General features: G+C 44.3%; 1 protein-coding gene across 2 annotated transcripts in view; it reads left to right on the top strand.

Annotated features, from left to right (window-relative positions):
- Positions 1-18,340, top strand: part of REPS2 (RALBP1 associated Eps domain containing 2) — a 105,798-nt gene that overhangs the window by 27,449 nt on the left and 60,009 nt on the right. For both annotated transcript variants that reach the window (XM_075775969.1, XM_075775959.1), the window contains exons 2-5: positions 7,484-7,607; positions 9,817-9,965; positions 11,466-11,589; positions 16,913-17,010. In XM_075775969.1, coding sequence (XP_075632084.1) covers positions 7,484-7,607; positions 9,817-9,965; positions 11,466-11,589; positions 16,913-17,010 — 495 coding nt within the window. The remainder of the gene's footprint in view (positions 1-7,483; positions 7,608-9,816; positions 9,966-11,465; positions 11,590-16,912; positions 17,011-18,340) is intronic.

Genomic DNA, 18,340 nt, shown 5'->3' with positions numbered 1-18,340 from the left:
TAGTGAATGTGAAGCACAGCTAGAACAATTTTAGATGGATGAATGCTGTTCTCTGAGGATTCATTTTCAAACAGTAAGAAGAAAAAGGCAAGGAGATTTTGAAAAGAATTTGCTTCATCTCTTTTACACCTGCAGGCTTTTTACTCGGTCCTAAAGGCATGTATTTAGTGAAGATGACACTAGTTTTTTCTTTCTAAGGAAAGACAGAATGCATATCAGCAAATGTACATAACCTCTGACCAAATTCTGTAGGCACTGCTATCGTGAAAGTAATTTACGTGGCGTGGAGACTTCCAGGTATTTCTCTGGAATGGTGATTCTTAAACCTTCCAGTAAGATTGACTTCAGATGAAAGTGTCCACCCTTTCCATGTCACATGCAGATTAAAGATTCATTAGTGTTTGTATATTAAAGACAAAAGGTTGAGCATAGGAGATGGGATTTCTTTCAGGTACGCTTCAACACTTAGAAATACTAGCATACATCAGCAGCCTTTATTGCCTGGCAGAGTCCTTCTAGCCAACACTCCTTAATAATTGAAAACTTGATTAACAATGCTGACTCACTTGTCCTGGTAGCTGTGCAATTCAGATCGATATTTTTTTGACTGGCATTGCCAGTCTTCCTACTTGAAGTACTGCGTGACTCGCGTGCTTGAGTTTCTGTAGGCACCTGCAGCTGGCTGGTGTCGGGTAGGAGAGAGAGGACTCAACCGACCCTTGCGCTGACCAAGTGTGACCGCCCTGCTCCTGCCCTGCCCGCTCACAACCTCTTTACTCAATGAAAACAGTTGTACCTGGGTTTTTTGTTTTGTTTAACCCCTGCTCAGGAATCGACTTTTTCTAGTATATAAAATACTTCTGCTGTTAGGCTTCAATGTGAGAGTTGTTTGAAAGTGGTTTTAGTGTTTGTTTCATGCCATTCTGTCTGTGGCGGCACGTGCGTGTGCGCGCAAACGTGCACTGAATCACCAGCCTTGTAGTTCTCTCTGTTGGCGTCAAATATTCTGCCTGGAGCTGCTGGAAAAGTGTTTCCCTGTTCCTGAAGTGAAGTGCTTTCCTCCCAGATGTGCAAAGGTGTGATGGTACGGGGAGCACCGACGCACGCAGATGTGAGTGGTTCTGGGTCGTGCCAGTTTGGGGAAACCCTGGCGGTGCTACGGGCAGGTTTTTGCCTAACAGATGTGGTCGCTCTCTGCTGCTTTTACCACTGTGTTAACTGAAGTTGCTAAGCTTTGGCAGTTTATCAGTAGCTTGCCTTGCAACTTAAAGTTATGGTGGTGTTTCATGTAAAGCAATGATCATGCAGAGCTTAACCGGTGAGAATGTTTTTGTAGTTAGGTCTTTAAAAATACACTATGTATGTGTTGTCTCGTGTACCGTGAACTAAGCCATTTTTAATTCCTTTTGTTTTGGGTATTGGAACCATGCTTGCTCAGAATAGCTAGATTTTAGTAAGCATTTCAGGGGATGCTTAAAAAAAAGTCTAAAATAGATAAACCATCTGGTTTTGAAAGACAAGATGACAGAATAAAATAAAATTACAGAAATACAACAGATACAAAGGAACAGAGCTGAAGAGCCTAATCCATAGCAGAACCTCTTCCTCTGTACAGCCGGATACGTAACTGCTCCAGCACATTCCTCTTCCTGTTGCCTTCCCAGGCAGTAATCCTCCTGGACCCAGGATGTTGTGTTTCTTACTTTGCTTTAAATAATGGAGAGAGAGATACATAACCCCGGGCTCCAGGTAGTGTTACAGGTACCTGAACAACGATCCCTTCAGAAAGAAATACCTGTTTAAGAATGTAGCAAAACTCGTCCGTAACAAGCATATCAAAGACTTTGAAGCACAAATTAAAAAAAAAAAAAAAAAAAAAAAAGGGTAAAGTGGGTCAGAGCCATGACACAGTTTTGAGATAAGCTATTGATAAGTCACTACTGCAAATATTTGTTTTTCAAACGGTGATAAGAGGGTGGTTGATCCAGAAGGGAGCCTGGGGTTGCTCCACAGCTGAGGACTGAGCTGTGGTATCACAGCTGGTCATGCTCTGGAGAGCCTTGGGTGAGCGAGGTGTGCATGGGCCAGAGGCAGAAGCATTTCAACATGTTCCTTAAAACGTGGAGGCAGTTGATGAACTGGAAAAATCTTTCTACCTCGTTTCAGCATAAGCAAAGACAAGTGAAAAAAATTGTGCTTTCTGAGGTTGGGCTGAGATGGAAGGAGCAGCGAGAAAATTTCCTTTAACGCAGGAGACAGTGATGCTCATTTTATTTTTCTTTCCAAAGGAGTTGAATATGCATTCAGCTTACACGTGTTCCTCACAGAGTCTCACAACCCGCACAGAGATTTGAGCGCCTTTGGGTTGGGTTTGCCCACAAATGACAGGCAGCGTCCATCTACATGGCAGGGAGCAACAGGGAGGCAGAACAGACAAAAACTGTGCACCAGCTAGATACAGAGGGTGCCGTGGCAGCATTAATGGCTAAATGAAAAAGCAAAAATCCCAGCTCTACCTTTGTCTTACAGCTGAAAACCTTTCCCTTGAGGCTGCAGGATGGTCATCTCAGCCTGTCCATAGGATTATGGAATAGTTGCTTCTAATTTTACCTCTTCTACTAATGGAAAACAAACTTCAGCTCTAGGCTCACGTTCAGTTCCTGAAGTTCAGCTCTTACAGTCTAAATTAGACCTTCCCAGGGTGTTTGAGAGGTCAATGCTCTTGGAGACTGCAGTGGAAACTTGTTTGGAGAGCACTGAGGAGAGCTGGAACAATGTCAGATTGTGCTGGGAAAAGCTGCTTCATGTGGGATGTCTTCGAGGAGCAATTACAAAAATAACACTCACTGTCAGCCAATTGATAATAAATATAAAAACCTGCTTTGTGCTCCAACATCTGAAGATGTAAAGCTTTTCTATTAGAAGTTTGCGTGGAGAACAGTAATTTACAACAGCCGCTCTTACGAACAGCTCATAGGTAAATTTTAATGTTGATGAGTTGGAGATAGCTCTTTGTAAAAAGATAGATTTTTTTTTTTTTAACCATAGAAAAAATTCTGGCCTGTCAGAAGAGTGTGCAGGCATCTAGTTCTTGCTCTTTCTCCCCTTCTTATGGCTGCTTGATAGGGAAGGGGGTGCGATTTGTGTACAGAATGTGTGTTTTAAGGCTCCCTGCTAAAATCCCATTGAACTGAGAGGTGCTGTTCCAGGACTGACTGAGAACGAAAACAAGATTAGACACTATAGCTTTCCATCCTTTGAGAAATGTTGTTTTCACATGTTGTGTGAAATGAACTTTTTTCCTTAATTGGGAAATGACCTGTAAAATTGTTTCATATAAGCAGTTACAACTTGCAGTAAATTTAAACTCGGTTTTAGTCCACTCAGAATTGTGTTCTTGCCTTGCAAACCATTGAATAGATCAATTTTTTGACTAATTCTGTTTATCATCCTGTGGTTAGATTTGGCAAGCAACATCCATAACCGACCACCATGAAAAATTATTTCCAACATGTTCTTCATTAAACTTTTCTTCAATATTCAGCTGTTGCTGGAGGATTAGAGTGCACTGCTGAAGAATTAAAAAAAAAAAATTTGCAATGAAAATTGACTGTCAATAGTTCTGTATTAAAATCCTTTGAAGTATCAAGGTATACAAGTTGTTTTGATTTACATGGGTGTCTGTTTAGCAGGGCACGAACAGAAAATCTCAGTTCTTTCCTTACTAGCTTGCTGAAAAGAATGCAACCCAAACTGACAACAGGAAAGGATAGAAAGAATTTGTTTTTAAACATCACTTGAACGAAAGCAGAACTGGTGTTTCTCCTGTCTTTCAGGGGATATTTTCACGTATCTTACTACCAAAGTACTCTCTGTTTTATTAGAGAGTCTCGTTTCACCTTGAAAAAGGTATTATATTGCATTCCTGTCCAATGCCTTTAACTCAGATGGATCTTGGAGGCTCTTAATAGTACGTCGCACAAACTAGCTTAACTTCAGTACTGCATATCACTAAATGTAATCTGCCCATCGAGAGGCTATGTGCACTGACCCTGCAAAAGGTAAAACCAGGAAACAAGAAAAAATAATGCAGTATTCAGTTTAAGCTGCTGTGGAAGTTTAAGCAGGCACCATGTTCTGAGGAATTAATTTTGGATAAAAGCTAATCTGCCACCTACCTCTGTGGCTGCTGGAGAGAGGGGCTGCTCCTGCTAGCAGCTCTAAGCAGCGTCCTGGTGTGTGTAGTGTGAAATGCTGTCTGGAAGGGAACCCACATCCCTTTGCTCTAACTGTACGGTGAACCTGATAAGAGTAAATGTCTCTACCTGCAATTAATCTATATGAAAACCTACAATTAGTCATGTAATAAATTTGGCTGGTCCATCAGCTTGCATCTGTTGCTCTGGGCTGTTAACAAGAGATCAGGATTTAGTTGCAAAAATAACATGGAGGAGCTCGTGCCTACAAAATATTTTTCTTTTGTTACTACTGAAGAGCAAAACTACTCAGAGAGTTTCAGGCTGATTGGCTGTAAATGTCCTTGAGAAACACCACTGTGTTTTTGAGAGACAGTATATCCTTGTGAAAAATTTTTAGTCCGCTTGATCAGAATAAAATCTTCATGTTTCCATATCAGGAGCAAGCAGAGCATTTCTGGCATTCAGCAACCTTAATATTTCAAAGTATAGAAAAAGATATGTAAAATTAACTCTCTGTATCTTTTCAGGAGGATGATAGCATCACAAATCCTTGTGTGAGAGTCCCAGTCGCTCGGTGTTTCCTCTTTCTAGCAGCTGGCCAGAGGAAACATGGATCACGGTAACACTGTCGCTCCGTGCCAGCCAGCGCAGGATGCCATGGCAGGAAAGGAGCCCAGAGGAGAAAAATCCCTCTAAGGGTGCACCCCTTGACACCTAGGGATTTTGCATGGCATTTTTGCACCGCAGCAGCTGCCATCCTGGGCACTGTCCATGGGTCACGCAGGCGGTGAGCACCTGCACCCCACCATGGGAGGGCCTGGGTGCAGGTGGGTGCCCACCTTTTGCAAACTGCCTTACTCAGCGCTATCGCTTGTTCAGTGACCTTCTCTTGTAACGAAGCAGGGCCGTGGACCCAGAATGAATTTCAGCTTAGTTGGAATGGGATGGAGTGGAATATTTTCAGTTGGAAGGGACCTGCAATGATCATCTAGTCCAACTGCCTGACCACTTCAGGACTGACCAAAAGTTAAAGCACGTTCTAAAGGGCATTGTCCAAATGCCTCTTAAATACTGACAGGCCTGGGGCATTGACCACCTCTCTAGGAAGCCTGTTCCAGTGTTTGACCACCCTTCTGTGGCTGCTTTGCCCCAGGTTATTGAATTTGTACACCTGGGACTCTCAGCAAGTCCCTGGCCGGTGGCTTCCCGTGTACCCGCCGCAGTGACGTTGTCCCCAGAGCCGTCGGGGTCTGGCGTGCCTGGGCGGTGGTGCCCGTGAGGAGCCGGCTGGGCCACAGCTGTGGTGCGTGCTCCCTGTCCTGGGTCAAACCCACCCAGCTGTGCTCCATGCCGCTGTGTCAGGCAGAGACGGGGCCGCTGGTGGGGAAGGACCGTGCAGGAGTGGGAGGTGTGGGCAGCAGGAATGAGTGAATTGGGAGCATCCAGGGATGAGGGGAAGGAACCTGCTTTGGAGTTCAGAAGTGGTACGGACTATCTGCCCAGCCCTCCCGAAACAGTGCCAGTACTGTGATGGGCTGTGCCGGCAGCACACCCACGCCACAGGCAGGCAGCCAGGCACTGCTCCCGCAGCACAGCGGGCATCTACCTGTGCTGTCAGCTCTGGCCACGGGACCCCGGTAGGCTGCTGTGGGGGACTCACCGGTGCAGCGGCACCCGACAGCGGCCATTGTTGTTCCCTGTGGTGGTGGGGAGCCCTGTGCAACGCTGGGGTCTGCATGGTGCCATCCGCTGAGGCGGACATGATGCACTCGGCTCCTGCCCACACCCCAGACAGGGCAGCTCTCCTCCAAGGAGTTTCCCTCCGCCTGTTCCTCCGTCCCCGGCACACTTCTGTTTTTAATCATGCTTCGGCACCATCCATCTCGGGCACACGCCAAGTGCCCTGCCTTCCCACTGGAAAATACAAGAAGTAAGATCAGCGACAGAGCAAGGGGAATAAAAAAAGGCCAAAATGACTTCAGGAAAAAAAGATACGTAGAGGAAAGGGAATGAAACGCCACTGGTTAATTGAAGCTGTCCTCCTACAGAGAATCGATCTCCCATTTCATCAACCAGTAAGAGAAAAGAAAGCTGCTTGATAATTCCTTGATCACAAGATGTAAGTCGTGCATCTCCAAAACTCACAGGAAGAGAAGGAAGCTACAGCTCGTTCAGTCAAAGCAGAAGCCATGGGCAAAGAAGAGTTTGTTTGAAGATAATTTTCTTTGATTAGTAAGAGTTACCATTCCAAATAATTTGCTTTTTCAGTAATTGTTTCACCTGACATTTTGCCACTTTCTGTGTGTGCATGTATATACACATAAAAATGTATTAGAAAAAATAGACTAGTTCTTTGTTTATACACATGACATGGGAATAGTTTCTGTCATGCTGCTGCTGTAGCTTGGCAGTGATTCACAGATGGGTTTTCTGGAGAGCAGCACTTGCCCATGAAGAACCAGCACAGCTCTACTGTCATCCTGCACACAGGTGATGCACCTCGCCAGCTAAGAGACATTGTTAATCTGGGTGTATTTTCAGGAAAACAATTTGGGGCTTCCCTTCACATCTGGGGGGGATGCGCTTTCGTTCTAACCTCAATGGCTGAAGTTTGCCTGTGAACATCTGGGAGCTCCAGGCATGGGAGGACTGGCGCCTGTGCTTAAAACATGTTGATAGCTGTTGTTTGTTTAGCTGTTGTCTGAGTGTGTGAACATGGAGCCGTTTGCTTCATAGAGGTGGCTGAGTGACACAAAGAGTGGAGTGTGTGTATATATAGAAATCAAGCTTCAGTGCTGAGGCTGTGTTAATTTTTCACAAAGACAAGTGTTCTGCTCAAGTGGTGCAATGGGGTCTTGAGATGCATTTATGTTCCAGTTACAGTAATTGAACTGTTGTTGTAAGGGCTAGCATTAAGTGCAATTTTCTGTGAATACCATAGCTTCTGCAATGGAAATGTTTTACTGGACAGCGTACTTACCAAGATACCGTTTCACCTGCTATTAAAATCCTACGTAGTATGAAAACCCTTAAGGTGTTTCAGGATAGCAGTGTTACCCAGTGGTGCTTCTGAAGAGCTTAACAACTGCCTGTCTCTGATATACGAAGGGGAATGTGATCAGGCAGCAATGTCCTGAGTTGAAACAAATACGCTTAATAGAAAACTTTAAATACAGCAAACGTTTTGTGTTTTTAAAGATTTTTTTCTTTGTTTATGTAGAGCTGTTTACATTCTCTGGAAGAGTGAAATGCATTTAACCAACAATGTGTCTCTTCTCTCTTAGATTACAGAAGTTTGTGGAGCCAAGCGCGTGGGTTATTTTGGTCCTGCTCAATTTTATATTGCTTTGAAGTTAATTGCGGCAGCGCAGTCAGGGTTCCCAGTACGGATTGAGAGCATTAAGAATGGTAAGTAGCAAATTTTGCTTGCAGTGCTATGCACTTGTTTCTTGCTTTCTTTAATGCTTGTCAGCTCTCCACAGTGGTAAACTTTTCTTCCAACGTGTCTATGAAACAATTGTATTTTGAGGAGCAGAGAAAGAGTAGAAGGTAATGCTACATTCTCTAAGTGACTGGTAGAAAATTGCAGTGAATTACATGTATGGCAAAGCTGAGATGACATCCCCCCTCTGGAAAAGGCGTTTCCAAAGGAATGGCACGAATGACAGCTGATCAGTGCTGGAGACGCATTTCTCTCTCGCCTTCAGCCTCTAGTCTTGACAGCTGTCCAGATTGGGAGCTGATAGCTGCTTTGGGTGCAGGCACATTGTGGGGGGGTGTGGGCAGGTCAGGGGTCCCCCTGTGCAGGGCAGCTTGCAACACTCATCTCTTTTAGCAAATAAATCTGCTGAAATAAATGGGTAACGGTGACAAAATCATAATGCTTCCTATCGGTAGGTATGAAAACGTATATTAGATGTAATTTAAAAGAGCTTTGTTCTTCCCAGGGAATTGACAGTAATATTAAATGTACCATTTTTGATGGAGAAAAATGCTTCTTAGAAGAAGCTTATCAAACTCAAGCGGTGAAGAGAGAAAGCAGGTCCTTTCTAGCTGCGAAACCTTGATAGTGACTAAATGGAAGGAACTCGATGTTCTTGCCTCCGGTGATGCATGCCCTGCCTCAGCAGGGCTCAGGCTTCAGAACACGTGGCTTTTCACTTTGGCTTGAGCCTGAGCAGGTTTGAACCCTTAGCTCCAGCATCCTGGGTGGGTGTTTGAACCGTGGCATGGGGCTGTGCTCTGGGCATGAGTGCTGAAGGCAGCGATGCAACCAGCCACGAGGTCAGGGAGGAGGTAAGAAAGGCAGGACCTACCCACAGCCTCACAATTGGGTTCCAGCGCAGTTTCTGCTCCGCTCTCCCTGCTAAAGGCAACGAAATGTAAAATTCGCCTACGTTACAAAGCACAGGGAGGGCGTTCCCAACTCTGCCCAATCCCGGGGGTCAAAGCCGGGCTGGCAAGCACGTGTAGACCTGTGCGAGCTGAGCTCCTGTGGTGCAGAGCTCCCAACCAAACAGAGGGGATCGGATGCAGCTGGCACGGTTCGGTTCGGTGCCTCGCTGGTGGGGAAGTTTAAATCAGGGGTGAAGTGGGGCAGCCTAGATTTGTCTGTTGGTTTTCCTCACTGACAGCTTGTGCGCTCTCTCTTGCATTGCGGTCCTTTCTAAGGATGTTAATTTGAAAAAAACCAAACACCCCAAACCCAACAAACCAAATTAGAAACCTGAACTAAGTGAGATTTACTTTGTATGTTTTACAAGTCCAGCATCTGCAAATAATCCACAAATTTGAGTGAAGAAGGGTACTTGCAGTCCTTGTATTGATATCCTGCTTACTTACTGTTACTGAAATGCTTCCGGTGCTAATTACATTTTCTCTGGAAATGTATGAGTGCCTTTAGAGTGGGGTGAGTAATATGCACCGAACTCCCAATCGATTTCTTTTTCTTACTGGTCGTAGCTGTAGGTGTAAATGATTACAAAGGTAACGTATGGCTTTGCTCGGTTTTGAGCGTTCTGTTAATTTTAATTGTATTGATCTTTCAGGGTGACTGTGCACAAAAATAAATGGTGTTTCTTCAAAATAATCGGGAATCGTCTTAAAAAGTGACAAAGTGTCACTCTTGTGCTCTGCAGAGCAGACACAACCCAGGACCTTTTGACACGGTCATCTCACCAGGTCTTGGCATGATGTCTGAACCTTACCATTTTTAATTTGTTCCTTTTATGGTGGCAGCATTGATCATCATACTGTGATCCTGACTGATTAATTCATCAGTCCCGCAGTTTCTGTGGGAAACTATTCTTTTCATTACAGACAACGTTTTGAAGGCAGGAAATGAGTTTTCCGCTTGCTTTAATAATGTGCATAAGGCTTATTTCTTTCTCTTTGCATGGACAGATTATATATTAAGCTAGTGAATGTAGCTTTGTGTAACATTCACATTTTTATGAAGACATAAAATAATCACAGGAGTTCCACATTTATAAACGTTAGAAAATATAAATAGCACTCTTTTATGGATAAACTTTTCATTGGTTTTACAAGGCGATACTGTGTAAAGTACTTTTAATGTTCTGTAGTCTCAATTTAATTTTTCTTTCTTTTAATGAAGAATTGCCTCTGCCGCGGTTTATGGCACTGAAAAATGACGGTGAAGTACGTTACGGGACTCCAGCAGAACTCCATGGAGTTAAATTTCAGGTTCCACATGCAACTTTGGAAAAAAATTCCTACAAAAGAACAGATGAAGGGGACAAACAGGTAACAGGCCCATCTCCTTCAGGCCAGTATGTCGTTATGCATCCTCCCTTTGGGTCCAGTCCTGTAAATGATTACACTCATGTGGGCTTACTCAGTTTTGCAGTACTAGACAGGAGATGAACTCCTGGCGTGCAAATAATCCCCATCAGGGCTGTGCTCTGATTTTGATGCATCCCGGTTGCATCCCTGAAGGGAGTTTCTCTATATGAGCTTGTATAAAGCTGTCAGCCCTGTAATATTCTGTATAAGTTCTTGCTGTGTTGTCCTCCTACTTAGTCCAGTGCTGTTTGTTGGAGAGGACTAGGAGAGGAGCAGCAAATAGGAATCTGCCTGTGAAATGAAACGGGAAAGCGAGCGATTTCTCATGGCCACTGTGATCCTTAGTCACTACAGAAATACTCAGTTGGAGAAGAGGTGTTGAATCACAAGGCTATTTCTGGGTGGGATACGGCCACCAGGTTTTCTTCCCTTCTAACCTCCTCCAGGAGCAGCCCAGAAGAAATCTGCTTTTCTTTTGTCCTTGGTGAAACATCATCCCAGTGTCTGTTGTTCTGAGTTGCCAATTTAATAAAGCTGGCCAAGGGAGATTCGTATTCCCTGTATTTGGGAGAGTTGAGAGCGCTTATTCTCGTACAGCGCAACCTTGATTTGCGTAATTTTCCCCAGGCCTGACACCTTCTCTTCTGGTACCATATCAGGTCATGTTGTAAATGCCTGGCGGCAGGTGCTTTATCTTCCTGTAACGTGCGCACACATTTGTCACACGGTGCGTCAGGCTGACTAAACGCATTCCCAGCCTGAGGTCAACCAACGGGAACAAGCTGATGACAAGATACACGGGTGTGGAATAAGAGGATGAGGAAGCAGAGCACGTATGCCTGTCTGCCTGTGTGTACTGACACTGAAGCAGAATGCTGCCTTCAAACCCCTGGCTCCATCTAGGTTATCTTTGCTGGGTTATATTTTCCTTTTTATACAGTAAATTGTTTCAAGATCACATCCTCTTCTTAAACAATCTCTGTAATTCAAGGGAAAGAGAAAGCCTTAGGATAGTTACCCAAAACACCTACAAATCCACAGAGTGCTTAAAATACAGATTCGGAGATTTATTTTAATTTTTGTAAGTTTTTTCCTATGAAAAATGCTCTCCTACAAAGAATGTACTCACACTAACTAACTGTGTTATGTAAATTAAAAGATACCTACTCACATTTAAGCCTTCTGCATACACTTCTTCAGGCATCTTTGGAAGTAAAACATCTTTAAGCTGTTCATTGTAAAGCTTTGCTATGACATTGCCATACTTTACCCCTAGAAGGCTCAATACCAAATTCTGTCTTTTGTTTTTTAAGGAGCCTTTTCTTGGAAATGAAGGGCCTGAGGGAGCTGCAGTGTTTGTCTCTTCTTTGTCTGTCACGCTGTATGCGTTCGGATCACTGTGCAGGGTTACTTGGTTGTTGTGTTGTTGTCTCATTTTGTGTTGATGTGTTTTTGAAATAGGAACCCAAGTCTCCTCCGATGTCTCCAATCTGCTCGCCTCCTGCTTCTCCATCTACATACCAGAGAATACCCCTAAGTTATGGATATGGTAAATCTAGAAGTGGGCTGGAACAGCAGCATGGAGGTAGGATAAAAATTGAGATGTGCACATTGTATTATTGTTTTTTTTTTTAATTTCCAGAAGCATGCAAATTTCAAATGCAACTGACAATCAGCCTAAAGATTTTAAAATTTAATTAGACCTGCATTTTGGAAAACGATTCAATCATCTAATTTTATTTTGATTGTTCAATCTTGTTCGCTTTCTGGTAAATTAGTTAGATTTATGTGTCACCGCTCACAGTTAAATGCTAATACCTAATCTCTGACAAGACTGTGTGCAATATATCCCAGTGACAGAGTGTTTGTGAGTATATATATTCAGGGTGTGTGATGCTTTTGGTTTCATTAGAGGGGAAGAAAAGCCCACTCCTGATTTCAGTAGCTGCTATGTTAGTTTTCAGATTGGCAGTGAACCTTCTTTGCAGGAAAGGATAATAATCTCTCTGGTTTCATAACGGAAATAACAATAGGAGATGAATATAAAAGCAGTCCCACGATGTCACTTAGGCAAAACATACAAAAATAAGGCACTACATATATACTCTGTCCTTGACCTCACTGCCATTAGAGTAGGTGGCAAAACGTTGTGATTTTAGTAAGCGTAGTGGGGCAGAAGCCAGTTTTACTAAGGCTTTACAAGCTCCTGTTAATAGTAAGGCACCCCTACTCTCCTAATTGCAACATCTGGTGGCCGAGATGGTGGCAATAGCAGTCATTGGTCTATACCATCCCTCCATCATCCCTCCTGGTTTCAGTTAGCGTGTTTGCACTGAGTGAGGTATGGAGCATACCAGTCTTTTAGCTGTTGTCCTTATTTATAAATGAGTGAAAAAACAGAGCTATTGCAATATTTTGAAACTCACTACAGCCATGATAAGAATGTGTTCAACATTCTCAAGTGGCCTTCATGTGAAAATCATACCAGTACTGAGTCACAGGTTCATTTGCCGGTTAGGTAAACTGCTGTTTGCTCAGAGACGTGATTTTTACCACCACACCCTTGGCATAACTGAATAAAATGGGGATGGATGAGGAGCCGACCGAGAGCCTATGGTCAGGATTAAAGGGAGGGCTGGGGCAGGGGACATCATAGCGGGGGTCTGCTACAGGCCACCTGACCAGGGGGACCGAGCAGATGAAGCCCTCTATAGGCAGATAGGAGCAGCCTCACACTCGCAAGCCCTGGTTCTTATGGGGGACTTCAACCACCCTGACATCTGCTGGAGGGACAACACAGCTGAGCACAAGCAATCCAGGAAGTTCCTGGAATGTGTTGATGACAACTTTCTCCTCCAAGTGATAGAGGAGCCCACGAGGAGAGGTGCCATGCTGGACCTTATTCTCACCAATAAGGAGGGCCTGGTAGGGGATGTCAAGCTGAAGGGCAGCCTTGGCTGCAGTGACCACGAAATAGTGGAATTCAGGATCCTCAGGGCAGCAAGGAGGGCACGCAGCAAGCTCAATACCCTGGACTTCAGGAGAGCAGACTTTGACCTCTTCAGGGATCTGCTTGGTAGAATACCATGGGACAAAGCCCTGGAAAGAAGAGGGGCCCAAGAGAGCTGGCTAATATTCAAGGCTAATATTCACCTCCTCCAAGCTCAGGAGTGATGTATCCCAACAAAGAGGAAGTCAAGCAAAAACACCAAGAGGCCCCCGTGGATGAACAAGGAGCTCCTGGGCAAAGTCAAACAAAAAAAGGAAGCCTGCAGAGGGTGGAAGCAAGGGCAGGTAGCCTGGGAAGAATACAGAGAAACTGTCCAAGCAGCCAGGGATCAGGTTAGGAAAGCCAAAGCCCTGATAGAGATTAGTCTGGCCAGGGATGTCAAGGACAACAAGAAAAGCTTCTATAGGTATGTCAGTGACAAGAGGAGGACGAGGGAAAATGTGGGTCCCCTCCGGAATGAAACGGGTGACCTGGTTACCCAGGATATGGAGAAGGCTGAGGTACTCAATGACTTCTTTGCCTCAGTCTTCACTGGCAAATGCTTGAGCCACACTGCCCAGGCCACAGAAGGCAGGGACTGGGAGAATGCAGAACCGCCCACTGTAGGAGAAGATCAGGTTCAAGAATATGTGAGGAACCTGAAGGTGTACAAGTCCATGGGACCTGATGAGTTGCATCTGCAGGTCTTGAGGGAACTGGCGGATGAAGTGGCCAGGCCACTCTCCATCATATTTGAGAAGTCCTGGCAGTCCGGCGAAGTTCCCACTGACTGGAAGAGGGGAAACATAACCCCTATTTTTAAGAAGGAAAAAAAGGAGGACCCAGGGAACTACAGGCCAGTCAGTCTCACCTCAGTGCGTGGCAAGATTATGCAGCAGACCCTCCTGGAGACTATGCTCAGGCACATGGAATATAAGGAGGTGACTGGTGACAGCCAACATGGCTTCACTAAGGGCAAATCATGCCTTACAAACTTGGTGGCCTTCTACGATGGGGTTATAGCGTTGGTGGATAAGGGAAGGGCAACTGATGTCATCTACCTGGACTTCTGCAAGGCATCTGACACTGTCCCGCATGACATCCTTGTCTCTAAATTGGAGAGATGGATTTGATGGATGGACCACTGGGACGATAAGGAATTGGCTGGATGGTCGCACTCAAAGAGTTGTGGTCAACGGCTCAATGTCCAAGTGGAGAATGATGATGAGTGGTGTTCCTCAGGGGTCAGTACTGGAACCGGCACTGTTCAACATCTTTGTTGGCGACATGGACAATGGGATTGAGTGCACCCTCAGCAAGTTTGCCGAAGGGATGCCATCCAAAGGGACCTTGACAAGGCTGGAGAGGTGGGCCCGTGTGAACCGCATGAAGTTCAATAAGGCCAAGTGCAAGGTCCTGCACGTGGGTCGGCGCAATCCCAAGCACGACTACAGGCTGGGAGAGGAATGGATTGAGAGCAGCCCCGAGGAGAAGGACTTGGGGGTGTTGATTGACGAGAAGCTCAACATGAGCCGGCAGTGTGGGCTTGCAGCCCAGAAAGCCAACCGTGTCCTGGGCTGCATCAAAAGAGGGGTGACCAGCAGGTCGAGGGAGGTGATCCTGCCCCTCTACTCCACTCTTGTGAGACCCCACCTGGAGTACTGCATCCAGCTCTGGGGGCCCCAGTACAGGAGAGACATGGAGCTGTTGGAGCGAGTCCAGAGGAGGGCCACGAAGCTGATCAGAGGGCTGGAGGACCTCTCCTATGAGGACAGGCTGAGAGAGTTGGGGTTGTTCAACATGGAGAAAAGAAGGCTTCGGGGAGATCTAATTGCAGCTTACCAGTTTCTGAAGGGAGCCTACAGGAAAGCTGGTGAGGGACTGTTTATCAGGGAGTGTAGTGACAGTACAAGGGGTAATGGGTTCAAGCTGAAGGAGGGTCGATTTAGATTAGATGTTAGAAAGAAATTCTTCACTGTTAGAGTGGTGAGGCCCTGGAACAGGTTGCCCAGAGAGGCTGTGGAGGCCCCCTCCCTGGAAGTGTTTAAGGCCAGGTTGGATGGGGCTTTGGGCAAGGTGGTCTAGTGGAGGGTGTCCCTGCGCATGGCAGCGGGGTTGGAACTAGATGATCTTTGAGGTCCCTTCCAACCCAAACCATTCTATGATTCTATGATTCTATAAAACAGCAGTGGTTGACTTCTGAAATAAGCAACACTAGCAAGGTTGTCTTCTGGTACGAGTCATGTTCTGCTCCGGTGAAGATGATGTCGCGGATAGCCCACACCCTGAAGAGCCAGGCAGGAGGCGGCCATCGGGAGCAGCCGACTGTGTTACCTGTCATGCGCTCTGCTGTTTTTGGGGGCTCTGTGTCCCAGATCTGTCAGCACTATGGGGGATGGTACTTAGGGTGGGTGGGTTTTTTTGGTTTGGTGTGGGGTTTAGTTTTTTTTTCTCCCTCTGAATTTGGTTGCAACAATAACTTCAGTGAAATTTCTCATGGAGTCGGCAGCTGTGCAAAGTGAGTAGAGGCAGTAGCGTCCAATCCAGCTGTCAACTTCTTCTAAAATTAATTACTCAACCACTTAAAATTTTAAGTTGATAAAATCCTAGAGGTGTAGAACACTATGGTTATCTTCTAGAAAGGGAATTTCTCCACTTTTCCAGAAAGGGAATCTCTCCTATTTTAATCCCACTGGTGATACTTCAGCCAAATGTGTTCTCAGTGGCGGTAAGCAGGTAACATTTTACTGCCCATCCTGTACCAAGTGCCAGGCTCACCGACCTACTGGTTCTTCCAGTTTTCTGAAGATGACTGGAAAGGGTGGGTCTGAAAGCCACCACAGCGTTGGTGTACGCGCAGGAGGTGCTAGTGCCACAGCACTGTTGTGTACTGCAGGTCTGACCTCAAAACGGATAGTGCGTCCTCAAAGGCAGCCCTTCGCTTTGCAACTGTGACTCTATCATTTTTTTTCTTGATAGTTTTGGAAGTTTTTCTTGCTAGCAAACACACAGCAGTGTGGCCTTGTGCCTAAATCTCTCCAAGGGCATCTGTATGTTTCCCAACTTCCTTCCTGTGTTTTTTTCTGAAATTAGAACTTACTTATCCAGGCATAAAAATAGATACCAACAGAGGATAAGACCACTCAGGAAAGCAAGGCAGGTAGGGGTATAATTTTTAAGGTCTTCCTGAGCTCAAAATTCTCAGCTCTGTAAGGGTTTGCAAGTGAGTTGCCTTTGTGTTTGCATACTTGACCTATTTTTAAAACATTGTTCTTAAACGTGCTGTTGTGTCACCGCTTACTATATTTGCTGCAGTGGAATGTAAGTGACTTATTTTAGCAAAAGAAGAAGTAATTGTTACTTTTCTTTACTAGCTTTACTCCAAATAATGCCAAGTGGTGACTCATGTATTTTGATTTTCAACAGAAATTAGGGAAGAGGGAAGAAGATTATATGGAAAATTAGCGATTTACTGTTTGATAGCATTGTCAAAGCGTATTTTTTTGCAGCTCAGTTGAATTGTTTCTTCTTATTTGTAATACATTCTTTTGCTATATATGGCTATAAGTATATAAAATATATAAATGTGTAAACAGGCTATATAAATATCTATTTCAACATGATGAACAATGATTTCTGTTATGTAGTAGTATATAACTGACAGTTTCTATCAGTAATGTCTGAAGAAGAATGATGTAATGTAAAAGACGAATATGTGGCTGGAATTTTGTTGCAGACAAAATGGACTTTGATGCTATGATACTAGGTTCACTTGGTAGATGCTTGATAAAGTGGACTTCGATACTGTTATAGGTTTGCAGACTAGATTCTTGACCTTGCAGTATTGTTATTTCCTTTAGCCTAGTAGAATCTTTTAGATTATCTTTTCATTTATATACTTTATTTTAAATGTCTGTAGCTCCTTATGAAGTCAGACACCCTACTCACCAGCAAGATGGATCATCAACAGGGAATTATGGAGCCAAACCTGCATTCGCCTGTTCAACTCTTAATCGGGTAATGAATTGCATGGTTTTCTTGAGTAGTACTATTAATAAAACTATAATAGAGAAATAATTAAAAAAAGAGGCAGAAGAATTCTCACTTCAGAAGTTAAAAATGTTCTCCATAGTGTTTTTAGACTAGAGGCTGAAGCGTGCTTTTTTAGTATATGAAAAAGAAAAAGCCAAAGCTGATGGGAAAGAGAAATTAAAATGAATAATCCAGTTAATTAAATTGCTGAAGTTAAGTAGAATGAGAAGCACCAAACAGCATAGATAGGGAAACTGGACTGAGAATCTTCAGTTCAAAAGTAAAAAAAAAAAATAATTGAGGTTATCCTAGCAAAAGTAAAACATTTTCATTTAAAATAGATGAGGTTTCATAGAGATTCCTGCTTGATTTAGAATGCCGTCTGTAACACAGGCACAGAATCTGTGGCCTAATATTCTGCATATACTGTTTTTTCACCCCAGTTGGTTAAATCACATCTCAAACAAAATAAATTAATTTCTGGACATTTGTTTTCTTTTATGAGATGGGTCCTATGTTTTCCTGCTGATTGCAAAAGCAGATCTTTCTGATGTTCCAGTATGCCTGCTGTGATTTTATTATGCAAGCAGGTAGTTTGCCCTAAGGAAGGACAAAGCTCTCCTAAGGGAGAGCTTTTTCCTAAATAAGCAAGACTCAAGAGACTCTGTAGCTTTTCCCTAGTGCTTAGCACCCCACACCCATAATAAAATGTTACCCGAGCCTCAGGAAAAGATCTGCAGGTAGCGTCACATAATTTGTGCTAACTTGAAATGAAATTGGGTGCTTTTGTGCAGCACTTTGAAGTGAAAATTAATTTACAGCTTTATGATGTTGCCTGTTTCGGGGATCTTTTGATGTATTTCAGAACTGCTGTTTTGTGTTTGATTGTTAGGAAATGGACAGCAATGTCAGAGAAGGGGTTGCGGAGCTGGTGGAGCCTGGTTGTTGTTCATTCTTGCCCTCCCTCTTTAAAAGTGTTGTCATCCAGGCTGAAAGCATCTGAAATACTAAGTCATTCCAGTTTAACAAAGACACTAATTGTACCAGCAGCCCTCTTCTAAACACCACCACCCAACCTACCAAACATACAGACCTCCCTTAAACAAGTCAATCAGAAAGCAAAGACATAAATAAATAAAATATCCTTCTCCTCCAGAATTTTCTTCTTCCTGAAGGAGAATTTTTACCTAAACCATGAGAAGTGGCAGAAGGTCAAGGAGGTCTCTAGGGGTTCACGCATCTCCCTGGGTCAGCGTAATATGTGCTGAGTTACCTGCGTGAGCTGAGGGTCCAGAAGCGGTATAGCTCCGTAGGT

The sequence above is a fragment of the Balearica regulorum genome, chromosome 1 (assembly GCF_011004875.1).
Source record: "Balearica regulorum gibbericeps isolate bBalReg1 chromosome 1, bBalReg1.pri, whole genome shotgun sequence".
NCBI classification, from domain to species: domain Eukaryota; kingdom Metazoa; phylum Chordata; class Aves; order Gruiformes; family Gruidae; genus Balearica; species Balearica regulorum.
The sequence above is the reverse complement of the archived record's forward strand: the minus strand, read 5'-3'. Positions and strand labels throughout refer to the sequence as shown.